The 20,725-nt window shown below is 55.7% G+C and overlaps 1 protein-coding gene across 1 annotated transcript; it reads left to right on the forward strand.

Annotated features, from left to right (window-relative positions):
- The first annotated feature begins 866 nt into the window (after nt 1-866).
- Vash1 (vasohibin 1) lies at nt 867-16,924 on the forward strand. The gene is given in 8 exon segments (XM_028876196.2): nt 867-1,932; nt 1,935-2,071; nt 7,182-7,270; nt 8,191-8,247; nt 9,767-9,841; nt 10,456-10,837; nt 12,055-12,167; nt 13,089-16,924. Coding segments are annotated over 8 exon segments (1,122 nt in total). The 5' UTR covers nt 867-1,736; the 3' UTR covers nt 13,162-16,924.
- The last annotated feature ends 3,801 nt before the right edge of the window (nt 16,925-20,725 follow it).

The following is a 20,725-nucleotide window of genomic DNA, read 5'->3' on the forward strand; positions in this document are numbered from 1 at the left end:
CCTACAAATCCTCCCGTGAGGAGCACTGCCAGAGGAGCTGAGTTTATCCAGTGTGGTCATCTCGGCTGATGGATGGAGAAACTGAAGCCTGTAAAAGGGAAGAGATTTACAAAACGTCCCATAGGAAAATGGGCATGAACACTGTCTAGAACTCGCGGCTCCCAGGTCAGCATCCTTGATTCTATAGCTGAGGGCCGCCCCTCCTCGATATGTCCATCAGGAAATTCCCGACCGCCCGCCACAATTCCTTCCGCGCCAGGAATCCCCTCCGGAGTTTGCGCTCTGTGTGGCAGGCTGCAAACTTCCTCCGCAGCCCTGCACACACTTCTCAGCACCCTAAGAGAGAGGTGAGGAGGGAGAGAATCTCCAGGGCATCCCTGCGATAACTTGTAGCTGCGGGGTGGTGGGGTGGCGGCAGCAGGAGCAGGACCCACCGGGAACGCGCTGGCCCTTTAAGGGGGGGACGGAGCGCATGCGCGGCGCGGGCCGGAGTCGAGCCTGGTGGGCGGCGGGAGGCGCAGCCGACCCGGCCGGCGGCAGCGGTGGCTTCTGCTTCGCCGAGCCGGGACGCCGCCATCGGCCGCTGGGCTGCACCTTCATAGGCTGCTGCTCCCCGGGGATCCGTGCCCCGGCGCCCGCCGGGGCTTGGTCGCTCGCCGCCGCGGGCGGAGCCTGCGGACCTGCCCTCGCACCCGCGCGCCCAGCTCGGCTCAGCCTGGCCGCGGGAGCCCTAGCGCAGCATCCTCCGACCGCTCATGCTGCGGCTGGTGGCGAGCGGCGAGCCTGCCCCTCAGTGACCTCAGCCTGGTCCCCGCGCGTCGCCCGAGGCGCTCCCCCACGATGGCTGAGCCTGGGGCCCCGTGTCCCGCTTTGGCTCGGCTGGGACCGCGCCGCGCCCGGTGCCCCCGGTACCCCCGCTGATCCGCTCCAGGCCGGGGATCGCAGGGCCCGGGAGCCCCCAACTGTCGCCTCCCCGCCGCGCCCTTCCCCTCCGCCCTCTCCGCTGCTGTTCCCCCGGGCTAGGGGCTAGGGGGACCTAGACAAAGCCCCACTTTGTGCGGGAGGCGGGCGTGGAATGTGCGCGGCGGCGCGCGCCCCCTCCCCGCCCCGCCAGCTGCAAGTCTTGGCTCCCAGAAGGGTCGCGACGGAGAAGTCGCCCCCGGCGCCGCTCTCTCCTCTCGCATCCCCGGTCCCCCGGGTCCAGACTGGGAGCTCACGCGGGCCCCCTTCTCTCGCGCCAGTGTGAGTGTGCAAGGATTCCGTAGAGGAATTTGTTCTCTCCAAAACTGGGAGTGAGTGGGCACCGGTGCCTTGGGCCTCTTTTCCAGCGTTGCCCCAGGAGCTGTCCGGCCTCAGTCTCCCTACCCCCGGGCCCCTACTTTTCTCCTCTCTGCCATCCTAGATCGCTGCGGGTCATTGTTCTCGCTGCCAAATGGGGGTGCTTTGTACAGGCTGCCAAGTTGGGGTATGTTCCCTTCATCCCGTTTTTCAAACAAAACAGGGCTACTAAGGCGGACCCTGGGCAACCCACCTGGCCATCACTCCAGGTTGATGCACTGATTCTTTCTTACCAAATAGTATTTTATTGTACAGGAGCCACGCCCTGGTTTCTTAAAGGCGCCCGGCACTGTTTGGCCATGTGTTATCTCTATAGCGGGTGTGTGGGAGGCCTTCTGTAAGGCACTAATTTTTCCCGCCTCCTGATATATCCTCCCACCCTCGTCGAGGATTTAGGGATGCCAGGGGGAAAGAAAGTGGTCCCAAGTGGCAGCAGCGGTGCCTCACCGAACGCAGCCGCCACCACCGCCGCTGCTGCTGCTGCTGTCGCCGCCGCCCACTCTGGCATTAAACGTTTGGAGACCAGCGAAGGGGCTTCAGCACAGAGAGACGAGGATCCAGAGGATGAAGGGGAAGAGGATCTACGAGATGGAGGTGTCCCTTCTTCATCAACCGAGGTGGACTGCCAGTGGATGAGGCCACCTGGGAAAGGATGTGGAAGCATGTGGCCAAGATCCACCCGGATGGAGAGAAGGTGGCCCTGCGGATCCGTGGGGCCACGGACCTGCCCAAGGTAAGACCATGGAGGGGGCGGGCACAATGACCTTGGGGCTAAGAAAATAACCCAAACACATCTTGCTTCTGATGGATGCAGTAGGGGGGCCATGAGTAAGGTAAGATTTTTAAAACATAGGTAGGTGGCGCCTGTCCAGAACTTTCTTTCCAGTGCTTTTGGAGTCATTTAATGAGGGAGGCTCAGTTGCCCCATCTCCAGGAGGCCCTCTCCCATGGCTTTCTGAGTAGGACCACAGATGAACTGGGGAACCGATGTGGCTTGGCCTCTTTTGGGCTCAGGACACTGGACAAGCCAGAAAACTGTGAGACTAAAGATGAATGACCAGGCAAGTGCAAGACTTTGTATGGTGGGAAAATAGCTTCATATATTACCTACTGAGATTGACCAGCCACGTCCCAAAGGAAGTACAGTTTGGGCTCCCTTTTAAGATGAGAAAGTCGAAAGGTAAGTGGGATGTGGCCGAGCTGGGAGTCAGCACCAGGTCTGGGGGCTCCAGGGACATTAGCAGTGGGCCTGTGGGGAAGAGAGGAGTTAAGTGTTCTCCTGCGGTGGCTGGAACTCTTCTGCCACAACAGTGCCTCCATGGTACTGCCGAGGAAGGAGAGGCTCTGTCTCATTCATCTTTGTCTTCCTGAGGTCTCCTGTGTGCCTGGCACAGGGCGGGCACTTATGTGTGTTTGCTAAATGAAAGGACATTTTGGGTTGTGCTGTCCTCTGTGTGTGTGTGTGTGTGTGTGTGTGTGTGTGTGTGTGTGTGTGTTTAATGTTTATGTTCCATCTAAGGAAGCACTGCTCCATGTCCTGGGCCATTGGTCAGAAGTCAGACCTAAGGCTTGGTCCTGCCAGAAGAGAGGGGAGAATGGAATTAACTGATACATGGAGACCAGGCCTGTTTTGCTTTCGCTGAGTTATTGCCATAGCCATCAGAAAATAGTTTGCTGGGGGGGGGATATAATCTGAGGTTGAAGGTTGAGCTGCTACTGCCTAATGTTTCACAGGGGAATAAGCTAGGCTGACTTTGAATAGTGACGTCATCATCCCCTCATGTCTTCAGCTAATCGGAACTGGACATTGTTTCCACTGTTTTACCCTAAAGTGAACACTGGGCCAGACATTCCAAAACACAAATTTTGGGATCCAGCTTTGATGTTTGACCTTAGGCTAAATTCCAAAACAAGAAAGTATGACATCGTAGGATTTAGGTAATGTTTTGGATCCCCTGCCTATCCAAGTGAGCTTGTCAAGGCAGTCCCCTCCAGCCTGCTCGAGTCACAGTTTTCTATCTGTAAAATGGGTTGGTGACAGAGAGGGTGAAATGAGAAGCTGGGACTGTTGTTGTGGAGGGAGACCAGATGCCACCCAGTGTATCTGGCTGATGAGGCCACCACTACACACATGCCCCCACAGTACCCGGTCCCGGTGGTTCTGTCTGAATCGGACCATAGGAGAGCAGCAGAATGGTCACTGCTTTGGAGGACTCAAACCATCAATGTCTTCAATAGCGATTGGTCAGTATGGTCATCTTCAGACCTCGTGTTCAGGAAGGAAGGACGTGTTTGAAAGGATGGAGCTGTTTGGTAGAGAGGAGAGTACGGAGGCAGGAGCCTACGAAGATGGAGAGAATGTCGAGCTTCTCATCTTTCAGCCATTGGGGGAAATGTCTCAGATTGAGGAAGTGGAGAAGCCTGAAGTTCCACTGTAAACTTGGCCCAGGGAACCCTTAGGGTCCAGGGGATGTGGAGGAGCCCAAGCGGCCACGGAGAAAAGCAGCAATATTGAGTGCCAGACTGTGAGCTGCAGAAAGGCCTGAGCCTGGCCTGTCCCTTCCCTAGTGGCCTGCTTCAGAGGTCACACTGCCCACGATAGGCCCCGGGAACAGTTTCTTAGGATACACGATGTCTTAACCGACCACTTGAGCCAAACATGAACCTTGGGAGATTTCTCACACAATGATCCGTAACTTTTGGCATCTTTACCGGAAGGGAAGAGATATGGGAACAGCGAGTCTGTGGCAGCCGGCAGGAGGGGCTGGGGTGTGTTTTCTGCTCCCTCATTTGGCTACAGCTCCCCATGCCCCCACCTGCCTTCCCCGAGTTTTTACAGGCTAAGCCTCTGCAAGGAGCTGGAGCCACAGCAGCAGGGCGGTGTGGTAAAAGGCAGTACTCTGCAGGGGCAGCCACCGTGCTTTCCCGTCCTTGTCCTTGCTGTCTCCTAACTATTTGTGAGAGGAAAGGCATGCAACATCCTAGCCCCTCAGCATCCCCAGCTGTCTGTCAGTGGACCAGCGGCAATGCCCACTTCACGGGGATGCTGAGATGAGCTGCTGATGGAAAGCACGTCATTAGGTGAGCATCTGAGGGTGCACAGAGTGGGCATGCAGCAAGCCGCAAGCACTTGCAGTCTCTGCAAGAGCGGTGCCAAGCATAACAGTTTCTAGAAGGATCCAGAAGCCAGCGGCAGGCTCCGCTCCTTCATGAGAATCTCTCCTGTCTCCAGCTGTCATCCCCTTTGAAAGCCCAGCAGCCACTTACCCAAACCCAGCTGAAGACCTAGCTGTGGCTTTGACCGCTGAGCACCTGCAGATGGGAATCCAGACATCTCTAGAGGGCCGGCTGGCCCCGGGGAAGTGTGTGCTGGACAGACTTTGGCACGCATTGGTAACCAGGTGTTGGGCAGTATTCTGGGGTGTCTGCTTGTAAGCGCTCAGTGATGTTCCCAGGCAGGTTCTGTTACTGTACTTTCAGGAGTGAGGTGCATTCACCAATGAGGCATTTTGAAGGCCTCTGTCCATTGCTAAGTCTTCCTGACTCACCTCCGAGTCCAGCCACAGGCTCTCCCACCTCCTCTAAGCCTCCTCGTTGTGCTGGGCTGAGGGACTCTTCCAGTAGGATTATCCTAGAACCCTGGACTGTCTGGTTCCCTGGTAAGGTGGTCTCTAAGGCCATGCTTAGGATCCTAGGTCATTTTTTTTTTTTTTTTTGACCTTTCTTGCACAGCAGCCTTATCGACTGGTCCTTTGTGAGGCAGGTGCCCATGATGCTTTTGTGGGTACCACCTGATCCTGGCTTGAGCCTGTCCCCAAATCTCTCTGCCTGAGCTTTGGCCATTTGTCCTTCTATGGCTCCCTCCCTGTCCCGAGTGGCTCACGGGCAGGTGGTTCAGTTACACAGCTCCAGTTCTTGGAACCTTAGCAAGGCTTAGCAAGGGTGATTTTGCTGCACTGAGGTCAGGCAACATGGGTGGATATGCAGTATTACTTATAGAGGTTTACTAAGCTATTTCTGGTCCTACCTCCCCACCCCCATACCCTCAACCAGGATGGGCAGCTAGCCCGCTGGACAGTTCTAGGGTGCATTTGTGATCAGACAAGAGAAGGCAGGGCCCATCCTGAGCTTGGCTCCTGCAGGTGCCTGTAAGTGATGTACAGTACCAGTTGGAAGATGGAAGTGATGTGAAAGAGGAAGTAACTTCCCCAACTGTGGCATCTGCTGCTAGAGACTGCCTAGACAGGAAGCAAAGGACCCCGGGGAAAGAAGAGGGAAGAAAGGCATGCTAGACTGTCTCTGAGCCAGGGCCCTTCCTTCCTGCGGCTCCGCCCTATGGAGCGGAGCAGTATCTGCTAGAGACACAGTCCTCGTCTCCCACCACCAGAAGCGCCCCAGAGACAAGCGTGTGGTGATAACTAGTGTGTCACTTCTCTTCCCGACAGAGTCCAGACACAGCAACTGTAGTGTGCCCGTGAGCCCAGCCTCTCCATCACCGGACCGCCTACCGAGGATGAGCCTTTCCTCTGCCATACCGCCCCACCCTGAGTGTACTTAGGACTCCTGATACTCCTTCCTTTTATTCCCACCCTTACATTTGCAGCAAGGTGGCCATGGGCAAGCTCTGTGCGGCCTTGGAGGGTCCAATGGCCACCTACTGGGAAAAGAGAGGAACATACCACTTAGATGTGGAGTTGGGGGGGGGGTGTTTTGAAGCAAGATCTGCTCCCACACTATGTTCCCCCTCACAATGCCCAACTGCCACACTCCTTGACAGTGCCGGTTGGTGCTTTGGAAGCCCTGGCACACCTGCCCTGCCGTGGAGATGGGTGACAGCCCTTGCTGAGGTTATATCCACCTGTCTAGGATAGGTCCCTTAGCTGAAGGTACCACCTGGTAGAATGGAACACCGAGAAAGCCAGTTTTAATCTGGTGCTTGAGCCAGAGCGTATTGGTCTGTTTTCCATTGCTATAATGAAATGGCGGAGGCAAGACACTTATGAAGACATGAGGTTTATTTAGCTTGCAGCCTTGGGGACTGGAGGGACCCGGGTTGGTTCAGCCTGTGGTCAGGTCTAATGGCCGTGGATGGCACCACGACAGGAGCATGAGGAGGTAGATCATGCTAGAAGGAAGAAGCCACAGGAAGGGGGAGCTGGTTTTGCCCTTCGATGACAACCCTGAGAACTGCCTTCTGCCTTTCCAGGGGTGTGCCTCCAGTGCCCTAATACCTTTGTCTAGAACCTACCCAGGGACAAAGGGTCTAACACCTTTGCCACATCCAAGCCACAGAACAGAGTGAACCCCCAAACCTAAACAAATTAATCCCAATATGGACATTCTTGTTAAGCATTAATGAATGCATATTTTAAATTTAATATAGTCTGTGCATCCTCTTGCGTTTTCTAAAATTATTTAACAGCATAAAGTTGCAAGGTCAGGGCTGGAGAGATGGCTCAGCAGTTAAGAACACTGGCTGTTCTTCCAGAGGTCCTGAGTTCAATTCCCAGCAACCACATGGTAGCTCACAACCATCTGTAATGAGATCTGGCGCCCTCTTCTGGCCTGCAGGCAGAACACTGTATACATAATAAATTTAAAAAAATAAATAAATAAAATTGCAAGGTCAACGTAAGCTCCATGTTAGAAGTACAATCAGGTAATCAGGGATGGCTTAGCTGGGGGTCTGGGAGGAGGCTTGGGAAAGAAGGGATCTCAGGGAAAGCAGCTCAGAGAAGGAGCCTCTCTCCTGGGTATTGCTCTGGGGAGCGGGAGACGGGGGTGTCTGGAAGCTCCAGGGTGTGCTATCCATGTGACAGCTTTTTTTCTCCATCTGTCCCTAGATTCCCATACCAAGTGTGCCTACTTTCCAGCCAACGACGCCCGTCCCTGAGCGCCTGGAAGCCGTGCAGCGCTACATCAGGGAGCTGCAGTATCCTCTTGGGGCCAGAGCGGTGGTCACCACTTAGCGAGAGCCCCAAAGGCCAAGCAGGGCGCGGAGAAGGATCCGCAGGGCCAGCTCCCTCCCTCCCTCCCAACTCCAGAGCCGCCACGCACCGGCATCTCTGTTCCCTGGAGCTGCCAAGGGCTGTGTCTGAGTGCTGGACCTGCTCCAGCTTCTCCAGCATCAGCTTCCCCATGCCGCGCACGCGCGCGCCTGTGCGTGCGCGTGCGTGCGCGTGCACACGTGCCCCTGTAGGGAGAGAAGGGGGCTCCTAAGTATCTTGATGAGAAAAAGGGGGCGTCAGCTATCATTCATCCTGCCCCAGCCAAGGTGATATGGATATACCATCCATACCTTGAAGTTTTCTCCTAATTCTTGGCGTTTTTCCTCCCTGGCAGCAGGCCAGCTGCCTTATGTCTCTGCTCTGGGCCCCTGGACCCAGGACCACCAAGCCCAGGGGGTTTGCACCACACACAATGGGCTGGGCCCCCCAGCCACATCAATCACTCCTTAGCAGACTTCACCACTGGCATACCCACAGGCCAGTCTGCTGGGGCCATTTTCTCAATTGACCTTCCCCCTTCCCGAATGACTCTAGTGTGTGAAGCGGACATAAAACCACCTGGCGCAGGGGAGGTGGTGGCCCCTCCGGCCTTCTTAGCTGTTTGGAAAAACCCAGCACCTGCTAGGAGCTTGTCCCCAGCTAAGGCCGCGTTCTCAGCCCTGCCTGGGGTGGCTGCCCGATCCGTGTCCTGTCCTGAGACAGGGGGCCAGGAGAGAAGGGGGGGGGAGATGGTGAGCATCCCGCATGGTGCTTTGTGGCCAGGGTCCTTCGGTGGCCATCCTAGGGTCTGGGAGGGCAGCCAAGGGATCGACGCAGCCAGGAAGCCCTTAACCACTGTCCCCAGGTACAATCACACAGGGACACAGTTCTTTGAAATTAAGAAGAGCAGACCTCTGACAGGGTAAGTGCCAGGCCTCTGCCCCGGGCTCCCAGGGTGTCCCCACCTGCCACTGGATTCGATCCCACTAGGGAACCTCGGTGCTTGGCCCTAGAGTGACAGCTTCAGAGGGTAGGCGGGGACTTTCCTGAGGAAAGCCGGGCAGCCACAGGATGGGGGAAGGGCGCTACCCCAGGGAAGGAAATTCCGGTGAGATAGATGGCCACCCCGGGCTGAAGAAAGGGAAGTTCAACTGAGCTAATAGGGTAGCCCTCCTTCCCAGCTTGCCGGTTTCGGGTCGATAGGAACTGTTGGGCGCGTGGGGGTGGGGTCGGGGTGGGGGGATAGCAGGGAAGAGCCTTTTCCGTCCCTTTCCTAGAAGCGTCCCGCGCACTCTGCATTACGGGGTACCTGTATACTTAACCCAGTTTGTCTGGTCATGAAGTAGAAAGTCCGGTGTCTAAGCATCAGATCCCACAAGAAAGAAAACTGCTTCTCTCACTCCCCAGCCCATCATGACTCAGCATGCAGACTCGGACTGGATCTCTGGTCCTAGGCAGTTTTAAGTTGCTTATTTACCTAATTGTGCGTGTGTGGTGGTGGGATATGCCCTGAGTTGCTTATTTATTTAACTAACGGCCCTGTCTCGAAACCCTGGGGGTCGAACCCACCTTCTCTGATCCCGGGCTTTGCTCTTGACCTTCAGTGGCTGCTGTAGCTGTAGGTATCCATCCTCCCATAGGGTTCAAGAGTCCCAGGCATAGCCAGTGGCCAAGCTGAGTCCCCAGACCTCGAGGATAAACTGTTTTGAAATGGCCTCATTTTTGCCAGGCGGTGGTGGCGCACGCCTTTAATCCCAGCACTTGGGAGGCAGAGGCTGGCGGATCTCTGTGAGTTCGAGGCCAGCCTGGTCTACAGAGTGAGTTCCAGGACAGTCAGGGATACACAGAGAAACCCTGTCTTCAGAAAAAGAAAAAAAAAAAAAAAAAAAAAGGAAGGAAGGAAGCCAGGGCCTAAATTCCAAGGTCAGGGGCAGGCAAGAGAGTCGGGACAGCTGTCTTCCTGAGCTCCTGCATCCAGGCTGCAAAGAGTACTTCCCAGCTGTGGTTCCATGAGGAGTCTTCGCTGTGCTCAGGAAGGGACACCGTCAATGCTAAGCTTCTCCCCTCCCCCAGCCCCACTGCCCCGATCAGGCATGGGCGCCTCGGGTCCTGCTCCATTCATGCCCCCCTCCCCCAGAAGTCTTTGAGCAGAGCAGGAGCCGGGCCAGGGAGGGAGGAAAAAGTGAATGGAGGGAAGGGCGGAGAGAGTGGACCTATTTCCTGAGCTCCGGGGAATGCCTCCTCACCCCCTCAGAGACTCTAGACTTGGGGCGGGGGTGGGGGTAGGGAAGGGGCCGGCGGAGGAAGCACCAGGCCTTGTGGGGGGTGGGGGGGCAGCGGCTTGGAGGGAAGGCTCTGCCCAAGTCTCTCTGGCTCACCACCAAATAGGGCCTGAGGGGCTGGAGACAGTCTCCACGCAGCTCCGCCTCCCTCTCCCATAGGCTGATGGACCTGGCCAAGGAAATGACCAAAGAGGCTCTGCCAATCAAATGCCTGGAAGCTGTGATCCTGGGAATGTATCCTTCCTCTGGCTTGGAGTGGCCCACCCTTGGCTGCACGCTGTGGAATGGGAGGGTCCTAAGGGCTTTCTGGGGTCCCTGCTGGGCTAGCCTCTCCTGGCACCCAGCGTGGCGCACCTCCCGAGGTGGAGGAGTCTCTGCAGAAGGGAGGGTCCTTGGGGAGGACTTTGTCTCATTGCCTCTGAGTGCTCGTTTTTTTGAGTCCCTTGGACAAGGTGACTCTGTTTTCGGAACTCCAAATCTGGGTCCAGTTGTACCCTGGCTGTCGTACCATTTCTAAGTCTGGGAGAAGCAGCGGGGAGGCCCAGCGTTGACACATCCAGATAGTGATGACGTACAGAGAAGACAGATGGGGTCTTGGAAGCAGAGCTGCCTACAAAGACGCATAGCGTTTCTCAGGCAACCCCCCCAAGGGCAGAGGAGCACCTAGGGAGACCGACAGGCCCCCCAGGAGAAGCAGCCCTGTGCAGGGACCCCATTTAGGGCTGCGGAGGGAGACGGATATTTGTGACCAGTTTGTCGGGCTTCAGAAGATCGCTTTTAGGGGCTCTTTGGCACACGTATACCACCCTGACTCCCCTGGCCCTTTCCTTAACTCATTGATTCACTAGTTACCTCACCAACAGCATGCCCACCCTGGAACGCTTCCCCATCAGCTTCAAGACCTATTTCTCAGGGAACTACTTCCGCCACATTGTGCTGGGGGTGAACTTTGGGGGCCGCTACGGAGCCCTGGGCATGAGCCGGAGGGAGGACCTGATGTATAAACCTCCAGCCTTCCGCACCCTCAGCGAGCTTGTGCTGGACTACGAGGCGGCCTACGGGCGCTGCTGGCATGTGCTGAAGAAGGTGAAGCTGGGCCAGTGTGTGTCCCACGACCCCCACAGTGTGGAGCAGATTGAGTGGAAGCACTCAGTGCTGGACGTGGAGAGGCTGGGCCGGGAAGACTTCCGCAAGGAACTGGAGCGTCATGCCCGAGACATGCGTCTCAAGGTTAGAATGGGCAGTGCTCCCCAGGGCCAGTGTCAACTGCAGCTTCCTCAGAGGATCCCCTCCATGCTTTTACCGGCTTGCCCCGGCCAGTAGGGGTTGCCTGAGGATGAAGTATCTACTTGGACTCAGGATCGGGCATTAGTTAAAAGAGCCCTGTTGTTGGACTGGAACCTTTGGTGGGCAGACCAAGGAACTCGGCTCTAGAAGGAGGAAGGGAATGAGCTGGGTTTACACAGTCATAGGTCTTGGACATGTGAAGGACAGGGACATGGTGCTCCAGGCCTGGGTGCTTTGCATGGAAGAAGCAGACACCTGGTCTGTCTGAGAATGTGGCAGGATAAGGTAGTGAAGAGCCCCGCCTCCCCTGTCCATCCTGACTCCTGATAGCCTTCTAGCAGATAAGATTGGGGAGGGCGCCCTCAGTCTCCCTGGACCGGAGATACCTTTCCTAGGGCCTGCCAGGGCGCTCTCCTCTCTATCATGCAGCCCTACCGTGACCTGCTCCTCCAGACCCCTGTGGTTAACAGTGCCCTCCCCCGAGGTAGATGCTGCCATAGAGTGCCAGGGCCACACTTTTCTCCAGGTGGCCCTACACCCTGAGGTTCAGTGTTTTCAAGGCAACAAGGCATAGATAGAAATGGAGCCTATAGGTCCCTTCTTGAGCTTTTGATTCTCAGCCTGCTGAGATGCTGATGCTTTTTCAGCCCGTGGAAGTGAAGAAAACTCAAAGCAGGCTGACCACACTTCATAAAAGATGATTCGGGTTTAGGGGGTTTTGTTTGTTTGTTTGTTTTTGTTGATTCGGTTTTTGTTCTTTTTTGTTTTTTGGTTTTTATCAGTTACCAGTCTGACACCTGATTAGCCTGAGATAGTCACTGTCGCTGTCGGGCTGGTAGGACCTGTCCCAGAGCGGTTCCCACATCCCCATCTGGCACACTTGCCTGGCCTGGGTAAAGAGGCCTTTCTTCAAAGGTGTTTGCCAGCCCTGTGACAGACAGCTCCTGCACTACCTTTCAGAACCCCCAAGGAGCAGACAGCCCTACCAAGGATCTGCTGCCCTGATGGTTTAAGGGCCAGGAATGACCCAGAGACAAGGCAAAGGCCACCTGAGGCTTGGAGCGCACGGTGCCTGGCTTCCAGGGACTTCGGCCCCTGGCAGAGCGGAGTGGCCCATGGGGCAACCCAGAACATACTCCTGTTTCTTCCTCCTCATCCAGATTGGCAAGGGGACAGGCCCGCCCTCCCCCACCAAGGACCGGAAGAAGGATGTTTCCTCCCCACAGAGGGCCCAGTCCAGCCCCCACCGCAGGAACAGCCGCAGCGAGAGACGGTGAGAAGGGAGCCCCAACGCAAGCCTTTCCTCTCGTCTTCCTGGTCCCTCTTCACTCCTCTTTTCTCCTTCCCATCCATTTCTCTTTGAGAAACCGCTTGGGATGATGGGTCCGTGTGTCTGCGTGCAGACATTGCCTACGGCAATGCGGGGCCATTTCCCCGAAGGAGACACCCCTCTGCTGTCTCTGGTTAGCCTGTGCCCGGCCAGAGGTCTGACTGAAGTAGGCAGCAGAATGGACTGAGGAGGGAGGGTGGACCCCACGGGGCTCCCACAAGGTCCTGGGCCCTTCTGCAGTTTGCTGCAGGGACTCTGTCTCTGCCCCAAGGCTGCTGCGTGTGCAACCAGGAGAGAAGGCTTTGAACACAACCTTTGCCCGCTGGGGTCTGGGTTTCTCTCTGTGTCCAAATGGCAAGATTTGCTATTTAAATACCAGGCCTCTCTCCCTGATTTCCTCTCCCACATGTCATTCAGGCTCTTGCTTTAAGTGTAATTGACCTCCTGGAGCCACCTGTCTGCTGTGACGTGAGTGAGGGGCGCTGAGCAGACCTCCGGCGGCGCTAAAATACCCGTCACCCTGACTTTGATTTAGGCGGCTTTTGTAGGGAACCGATTCTGGGCTGTTCTTGAAGCTGTTACCCAGAAACGGTGTGGGTCTAGTAACGGCCATCAAAGAGCGAGAGGCTGGGTGACAAGGGACCATCTAGGACACCCCAGGCTGGCCGACTACGGTTCCAGAAACACTCCCCATACCCTCTGCTGCTGTCCTAAAGACCCCTTAGAGGAGGGAAGCCAACTGGGCAGCTCTCCCTCCCTCCCTCCCTCCCTCCCTCCATCCCTCCATCCATCCCTTCCTCCTCCCTTTTTCCATCTCCCTAGTAACCACTCACTCCTCTTCTGCGCTTTCTGTTTTCCCCGCAGGCCTTCAGGAGATAAGAAGCCTGCAGAGCCCAAAGCCATGCCGGACCTCAATGGGTACCAGATCCGGGTGTGAGGCAGATGCCAGCACCCCCAGGCCTCCTCTGCTTCTGGAGGCCCTGACCCACATGAACGAAAGAATCTACTTGGTTCAGACAGGGGCTGGGAGCTGGGAGGCAGGAAGGATGCCTTGCAGGTCAGTCCTGAGTGACTTCCCCTCCCAACGGAGCCAAGCCCCTACCTGGGCCAAGAAGCAGTTAGTATTTTATTTGGCGTTTTAGCCCCACAACTGAAGGTATTTGGAGGAATTTTGGAGAAAGACACGTGGATCTGCTGGTAGCTGAGAAGGCTTGTTCTCTCTGAGCACTGTGTGGCTTGGGGCGGAGGGGGGGCGCTTGCTGGTTCTGTGGGCTCCTTCTTCCAGCAGTGATCGGGGTTGGGTGGGCCTCGCCATCCTGTGCGGTGAGGGTGGGGTGGGGTAGGGACGGAGAATCATGACCCAGGGAAAGGGAACAGGGTAGAGGTCCCCCTGAGAAAGGTCCACTTATTCCTCAAATCAGGAACTTGGCAGAGGCCACATCTGCCTAAGGTGGAAGCCCGTGGCACAGGAGAGCCCTTGGGTCAGGTCAGTGTGACTCTTTACACAGCACTGTGTCGTCGCCCCCCCAAATACACGCACACACATATTGTCACCATAGCCAGCGTGGGATTAGGCTGTAGGCGAACCGGGAGAGGCCCGTAGCAGGGGAGAGTTCCTGGCCCCCAACCCATATGCTGGTTCAGTCTGGTCTTGACTACTGCTGCATCCCAGGGACTCCTTGCAGAAGGGCTGGACTTTGTAGAGAGTCCAGAATTGCACTGGGGACACCATGACCTTGAGAAACGGGCTGGGCTTGGGGTAGTTGCGTAGGGCCCTCTAGTTGTGTGAGTGGGTTCTTCTCCTCCCCTTCTCAGAGTCTCAGCCCTTGCTGGGGAAACAAGGCCAGACCAGGATGCCTGTATTCCAGCCCTGCCTTGCCTGCCTTAGCTGCCCATTTAGGCTTGGGTTGGCAGCCAACTTTAGCAGTTCCTTGGGGCACTGGCAGGGAGGAGGCCGGGCAGGAGGAGCCGTCCATCTCCCAGCCCTCAGGCAAGAGATCCCTGATCTGGAAAGTGTGGTTGTGGAAAGGGGCCGTCAGGGCTGGGGGAGGAGAGACAGCCCCGGAGTTGGGAGCGTGTAAGTGCGACGACGTGTGGGGGGCAGTTCGGGATGGGGCTGTGGGGGCGCTGAGTCCCCTTGAAGCATGGACAGTACCGTTCGATCAGGTTGCTGGTGGCTGTAAGTGATGGAATAGCAGGATGAGGAGGTGACCGTGAAGGGGGCGCTTTCCTGAGAGGCAGAGGCAGCCCGGGAAGCTGCCATATGTCGGCAGAGGGTTGAGGGCTTGGAAAAGAGCAAGGGAAGTAGGAACTCAGATGCCCACAGGACCAACAGATAACGAGGAAGAGTGCTGGGTGGGGACTGTGTCCGGGGAAGACCATGTCCCATTAAAGTGGGCTGCTACTTTCTACCGTTCCCACAGTGCAGACCCTAAGAGGTAGTTTGGGAGTGGGGGCGGGGTGGGGGGCTTGTTTTGCTTTTTTTGTTTGTTTGTTTTGCTTTTTAAGCCAGGACTCTGAATTAGAACATGAATTGTAATTTTTAAAAGTTAACCCATCAGTTCAAGAAATTGTCGCTGTAGGTGAGAGAGAGTACCAGCCTGCAGCTTCTGGGGTGGAGAGCTCGGGCCGGTTGTGGGGAGACTCCTGGGGTGTGCGGGTGGAAATGTGACGGTTTTCAGGTTCTCGGAAGCAGAAAGGGCCCACTTCCTGTATCATCCCCCTTACCCTGTCCTACAGAGACCATGTGTGTACTTGCTGGTCACCAGAGGGGGTACAGTGGGATAGAATGGAAGAGCTTTTGCCTGCCCGGAAATGGACAGTGGCCGGAAGTAAAGAGGGGAGAGGGAGGAAGAGGAGCAATGTCTCTTCTGGCCACAGGTGTCACACCGAGGCTGGCTGCCCATCACACCAGCAGTTCCTCGACCCCAGAGCCAGGCTCATGGGACCCAGCACAGGCACCATGGGAGGCCAGCTGCTTAGTCCCTCCCTGGCCTTACCTGGTTCCTCCTGGGGTCAGAGGGTCCCTGGGAAGTGCAGACCCATGGCTGGAGCCCCAAGAAGAGCGTGACACTCTTTGATCCACCTCAGAGTTCGGGGGGCAGGGATAGTGATCCCCATGTTCCCATGCCCACCTTGAGAGGTACAGGGCCGAACAAGATCTTTTCTGGATCTGAATGTGGCTGCTTATCCGTAGCCCTCTGTGTCTCTGGGAACTTCAAGACGTGACAGAATATGGGAGGAAGGGGTGTGAGGGCAGCCAGAGTCGAGTATGTTTAGAGAACAGCTCCAGGTCCCACAGCCTTGGGGCTGTCGCTCTGAGCCCCGGTTTCTTCCTCTGAGGTCCAGGAGAGGAGGAAGCCGGTGGAGCATTGACTTGTTCAGGGTGCGGGAGAACAGCTGGTGGCCAGCTGTGACTCCCCTGCTGTTGACCTCTCCGGAGCTGAGGACTTCCGGCCTGTGGAGCCTGTCACAGGCCACAGTGGTGCTTTTTATTTTTTAACTCTTTCTCATATGTAGCAAGCCATCCTCCCCTCTGGGGCCATTTACACAGGCTGTGCTTCCTGGGGCTGGCCTGGCTGTATGGTTTCTGGGGAGGGAGGCAGAGGCAGGGACTTTGGGGCCTTAGTCACCATCATGGCGTCACTTCATCTCCCTTCCTATGAGGGACAGGGACCTGGCAGGTGTGACTCCAGACCTCCTGACTCAAGGCCTGCCTTTCAGCTTCTCTGGCCCACCCTTGGCTGAGGCAGGGTCAAGGTGAGGTCAGAGGAAGTCCCTTGGTGGAGGCGGCCTAGGGCAGAGGTCCCCTGTGCTGGGTGTTGGGTCAGAACACTGGGAAGCTGGCTTCAGAGAACCTTCCCTCCACCCAGCAACCTGCCAGTCCTTTCCCTCCATAGCCTCACATTCCCATGCTCCCCTGATCTCTCATGCCAACCACCCATCCTTAGCGGGCATGGCCAAGTGGGCAGAGCAGCGGCCTCCTGGCCCCAGACTCGATGATGAAGCCGAGAGAGACCGGGTACTGAGGAGCAGACTCAGAAAACTGACCGTGGCTGATGTCTAGTCCTTTCTGTCTGTCAGGTGATGCCCCGACCCCTTCCAGCCGGGATGACTTCCTGGCTCGGGGGACTAGGTCTAATGATAGCTGTGTAGTGCCCTGAGGCCTGTGTACATAGACACCTGGCTTTCCTGCCTGGGATGAATTCTGGCGTAACACATCCTGGCCCCACCCTGGTGTTCGGAGTGCAAGGATGTGCAGGTGGGGACCAATAAGCCAGAGGTGTTAAAAGGCAAGGATATTCTAGAAGGAGCAGGCGGGAGCTGAGGATTGACCCTGCCAGGCACCACAGCCTCCCGCCAGCATCTCCAGGCAGGTGGGGCTGCCACAGTGCTAACTGCAAGTCCTTTGCTAGGACCCTCTCTCTCACTCCAGCTCGGTGCTTCGAGGTGCCAAGCCTCCTTGTTAATTTAAGTCTAAAAAGAAGTCTGGATACGGTCGACCCCTGGGCCAGCGATGATGGACCGTCCACCCCGTGCTTTGTCCGACTGCTGTGTCGTCGTGGATGTCGTTATCCCTGTCTTCATATCAGTATTAGCCCTGCCTTTCACCGCACACACTTGGTCTCATTTTCTCGCTTTCCTCCCCGAAATGAATAAAGTCTCCCCAGCTCCTGTTGTATGGGCTGGCAGAAATCACACGAAACTCTGTCTGCTTCACTTTGGGAGCTGGAGCCCAGGCCCATTCCCACACTCATCAGCCCCACTGGCTGCAGGGAGAAGCCAAGATCCTAAGCAGATGGATGGGAGGAGAATCGGAGAGTGGGGAACAGGAAGCCTCCCAGCCCTGGCAAGCCTCGACGGGATTTCGGGATTCTGACTCCCAGCCTGTCGAAGCTATTCAGCTCCTGCTAGCCCTAATCTGGGATCCGGTTTCCCTTCCTTCTGGGAGGCGCCTCTTCTTCACACAGCCCCCAGGATAGAGCCATGCCCTAGCTGTCCACAGTCAATCAGGATACAGGAGAAAGACAGTTCATCTCAGGAAGCCACAGCCACGGGGATCTGAAGCTCCTTCTCATCGGCTGCCCATCCACACACAGCTTTGGGAAAACCTCTGGACCCACCGCTGTCCTCTCCATTGTCCTTTGGCTCTGCACCTCTTACCCTCCCATGCTAAGGCAAGTGCAAACACTGAAAACCAAACCAACACACACCAGAATTCTCTCTTAGAGCCCACAGAACTTGTCAGCCAAAATCCTTTCTCACATTTCTCATAAAGTTTAAGAGTAAAATGCAGACTTGTAGAGAGGAGGTTATGTCACAGGACAGCCAAACCCCACCCTGTCCTAGCGAGAGGACAGTTTTAACCCAGCAAGCCTCTGTCGTTTGCAATCTGTGATGACCAGGCTTGGGGTCAGCATGACAGCTGGAGAGGAGAGGCGATCTGCTATTATCCAGGGGTAGTTTGACATATACACTTGAAGTTTTTGTTGCCAGCTAAAATACACCCCCCCCAAATTAAAACAAACATTTACATAAAGGTAATTGGAATTTGTGGATATGGCGAATGCATGGCATTCCATGCGGATGTGCTGTGTGAAACACGTCAGAGGACATGGTGAGAAGCCCCAACAGTACAGGGCCACAGTAGGCCTGGATCTGCCCTTGAGGGATAGGAATGGCCTGGGGTGAGCCTAGGTCATCAGTGAACTCATGGCTCGTCGTGGTCACTGCTAAGCCACTTTCATAGAATACAGATGTACTGCTGCTGACCTCTGGGCTGCTCAGAACCCAGCTTCCTGGGGGAAGTGTTTGCCTTATTCTCTGCTCCCAGGCTCTCCCAGGCACACAGCCCGACCCTACCTCATTTAGGCACATGACTGAATTGACACTTCCCCAAAGCCCTGGAGAGACTGACTCGTCCTCCTCACCTGCCAGGACCTAACATCTGGACTGCTACTGTGGAGGGCAGTGGCAATGGGAAGCAATTGTCATACCAAGGACTAAGACTGACCCAGATGCGGGTTGCCTGGCAACAGTCAGTGTTTGCCAAAGGGCTGGAGAACCAGCTGTTGAGGCCAGACAGGTGGAGGTGACAGACTGGCTAGCTCTTTTGAGCCAGCCCACACATGCCAATTCTTTGCCATCCCTAGCCAGAGGGAATTTGCTAGTGGAAAACAAAATTTCCAAGAATGTAGGTGTAATAGAATATAAGAAGTCCTTCTCTCCATAACTAGCTGAAGTCTTGCTCAGTAGGTCCTAGGGACTGGGGATAGTATAGAAGGGCCAACTTCCCTACAAAACACATGGAATTCACATTCTTCTGTCCCGATGTGATCTGCACCTCACCAGGCTGTCTAGATTTCCCTTGTCTTCAACAATTAAGGGAAGGCAAGGGTGCACTAGGCTGTTGGGGGTCCTGGGTCCTAGACAGCTCCTTCCTGGTAGAAACTATAGAGATGGGCTTTCATGCCCTGGGAAGAGAAACTGCATCGTGAGTTACCTAGCACACCAAAACCCAGTTCTCCAGTGAGTCACTACATACCAGCTGAGGAACTTGAAAGAAAAAAAAAAAAAAAAAAAAAAAGCTAGTGGATCACATCCCTTCCCAGGCTCCAGCCGAAAGCTGGTTCTGAGCAACTCTTCCCGGCCCCACCCTGGGATGGGCAACCTGCAAGAAAGCCGGGCTCTCCTGGTCCTCTGGGAAGGCTATGTCTGAGGAGCAGATGCCAGTAAGAAATTAAGCCAAGATTCAAGACTCTGGGCTTCTTGCTGGGTCTCTGCTGTCAAGACCACACCCCTACTGCCTCCTAGTGGGTGGGGAAGTCGCTCCTTAAGGTATTTGTGGTTGTACAAGCATGAGGCCCTGAGTTGGAGCCTTAAATCCAACGAACATTGGGCATGGTGCCACATTCCTGTCGCCCCAGCACTGGGTAGCTCACGTGGCCAGCCAGCCTAGACTACTTTTGTAAGTCCTGAGCCAATGAACCACCCTGTCTCAAAAAACAGGGTGGATGGACCCTGAAGGCTGACAACCACAGTTGATGTCTCCACAGGCATGCACATACACAGTCACAAGCATCCATGCACACATGCACCCATATGAATATGCACTCATGCATGCACGTGCACACACACACACACGGCACACACACACAAGTGGAAACTCAATGTAAACTGTTAACCAAAATTCTGAGTGTGTGTTTAGGGACTGAGGCACTGGAGGATCCTCCATGCAGTCAAAGAGTGCACTAGAACTATAACTCAAAGCCTGGAGCTTTCAAATACTTCCCAGCCCATGGGGCCGGTCATCCAACCTTTCTGGGGACAACCATCCTCCCCAATCTACTAGAATCTTTTTTGGCGTTCTTAGCATCCCTTTCTTGCCATGGTACAAGCAACACAGACCTAAACCCCCTCAAAAGCACTCCTCCAACTTCCTTTCACCAAAGGATGCAAGCTCAAAGGTGGAGGGATTAAGTGGCTTACCTCGTCATCAACCAACCTGGCCAAGGTAAGGCACCCTAAGCCTAATCCCTGGCTGGATTTGCTGTCTCCTAAATCAGTGGATTCTGACCCAGAGTGCACCAGCAGCTCCAGGTGATTTTAAATAATGCCAGGTCCCTGGGGAAGATACTGCCTCGAGATTGAGCATGGGGCTGGCAATCTCCTGAGGTAAGACAGAAAACCAAGCTCACCTCATGAGGCCTTGGCTTGATGCACCGCATAAGGAGACCAGAGAAGGACCTAAGTACCAGCAGTTAGGCCAGCTAGAAAGAGAAGTGTTTCCAACGACAGATGGCCCACAGCGCAGTCCTGGCTCCGGACTACGAGGGATGATCAGAAATAGACACCCGGCAAGGGGCATCTGCCACACACATCATGCCTCCCGCAGCTGCCATTGCTTTGACCAGAAACATCCCGCTTTCCACACTGACTCATCTGCAAAAGTCTACAGTCTACAGAGAGACGAAGGCAGCAGATGGTGTAAGAGCGAAAAGCAGCTAAATTAGAACCCTTCTCTTCTCACAGGGGGGACAGAGAAGGAGCTGCACCCTGCAAAGGGCAGGGCAGGGGACTTCACTCAAAACCTGTGCCTGTCCAGCCCCAGAGCACAGGGAAGATAACAAGCAGATGGCAAAAAATTCTCTTCTCCACTTAGATCCAAGGCCCCACCCCCACCTAAGGCCCCACCCCACCTAAGGCTCCACCCTCACCTAAGCCCACCCCCACCTAAGGCCCACCCCCACCTAAGGCTCCACCTCCACCTAAGGCTCCACCCTCACCTAAGGCTCCACCCTCACCTAAGGCTCCACCTCCACCTAAGGCCCCACCCCCACCTAAGGCCCCACCCCCACCTAAGGCCCACCCCCACCTAAGGCTCCACCCCCACCTAAGGCCCCAGCCCCAGGATCAAGGCTCCTCAGACCCTCTCTGCCCACCACATCCTCCAGCTCTCTCAACCCCATGCCTCTCAGAGTCCCAGAGAAAAGACAACAATG

This window comes from Peromyscus leucopus, chromosome 14, assembly GCF_004664715.2.
Source record: "Peromyscus leucopus breed LL Stock chromosome 14, UCI_PerLeu_2.1, whole genome shotgun sequence".
NCBI classification, from domain to species: domain Eukaryota; kingdom Metazoa; phylum Chordata; class Mammalia; order Rodentia; family Cricetidae; genus Peromyscus; species Peromyscus leucopus.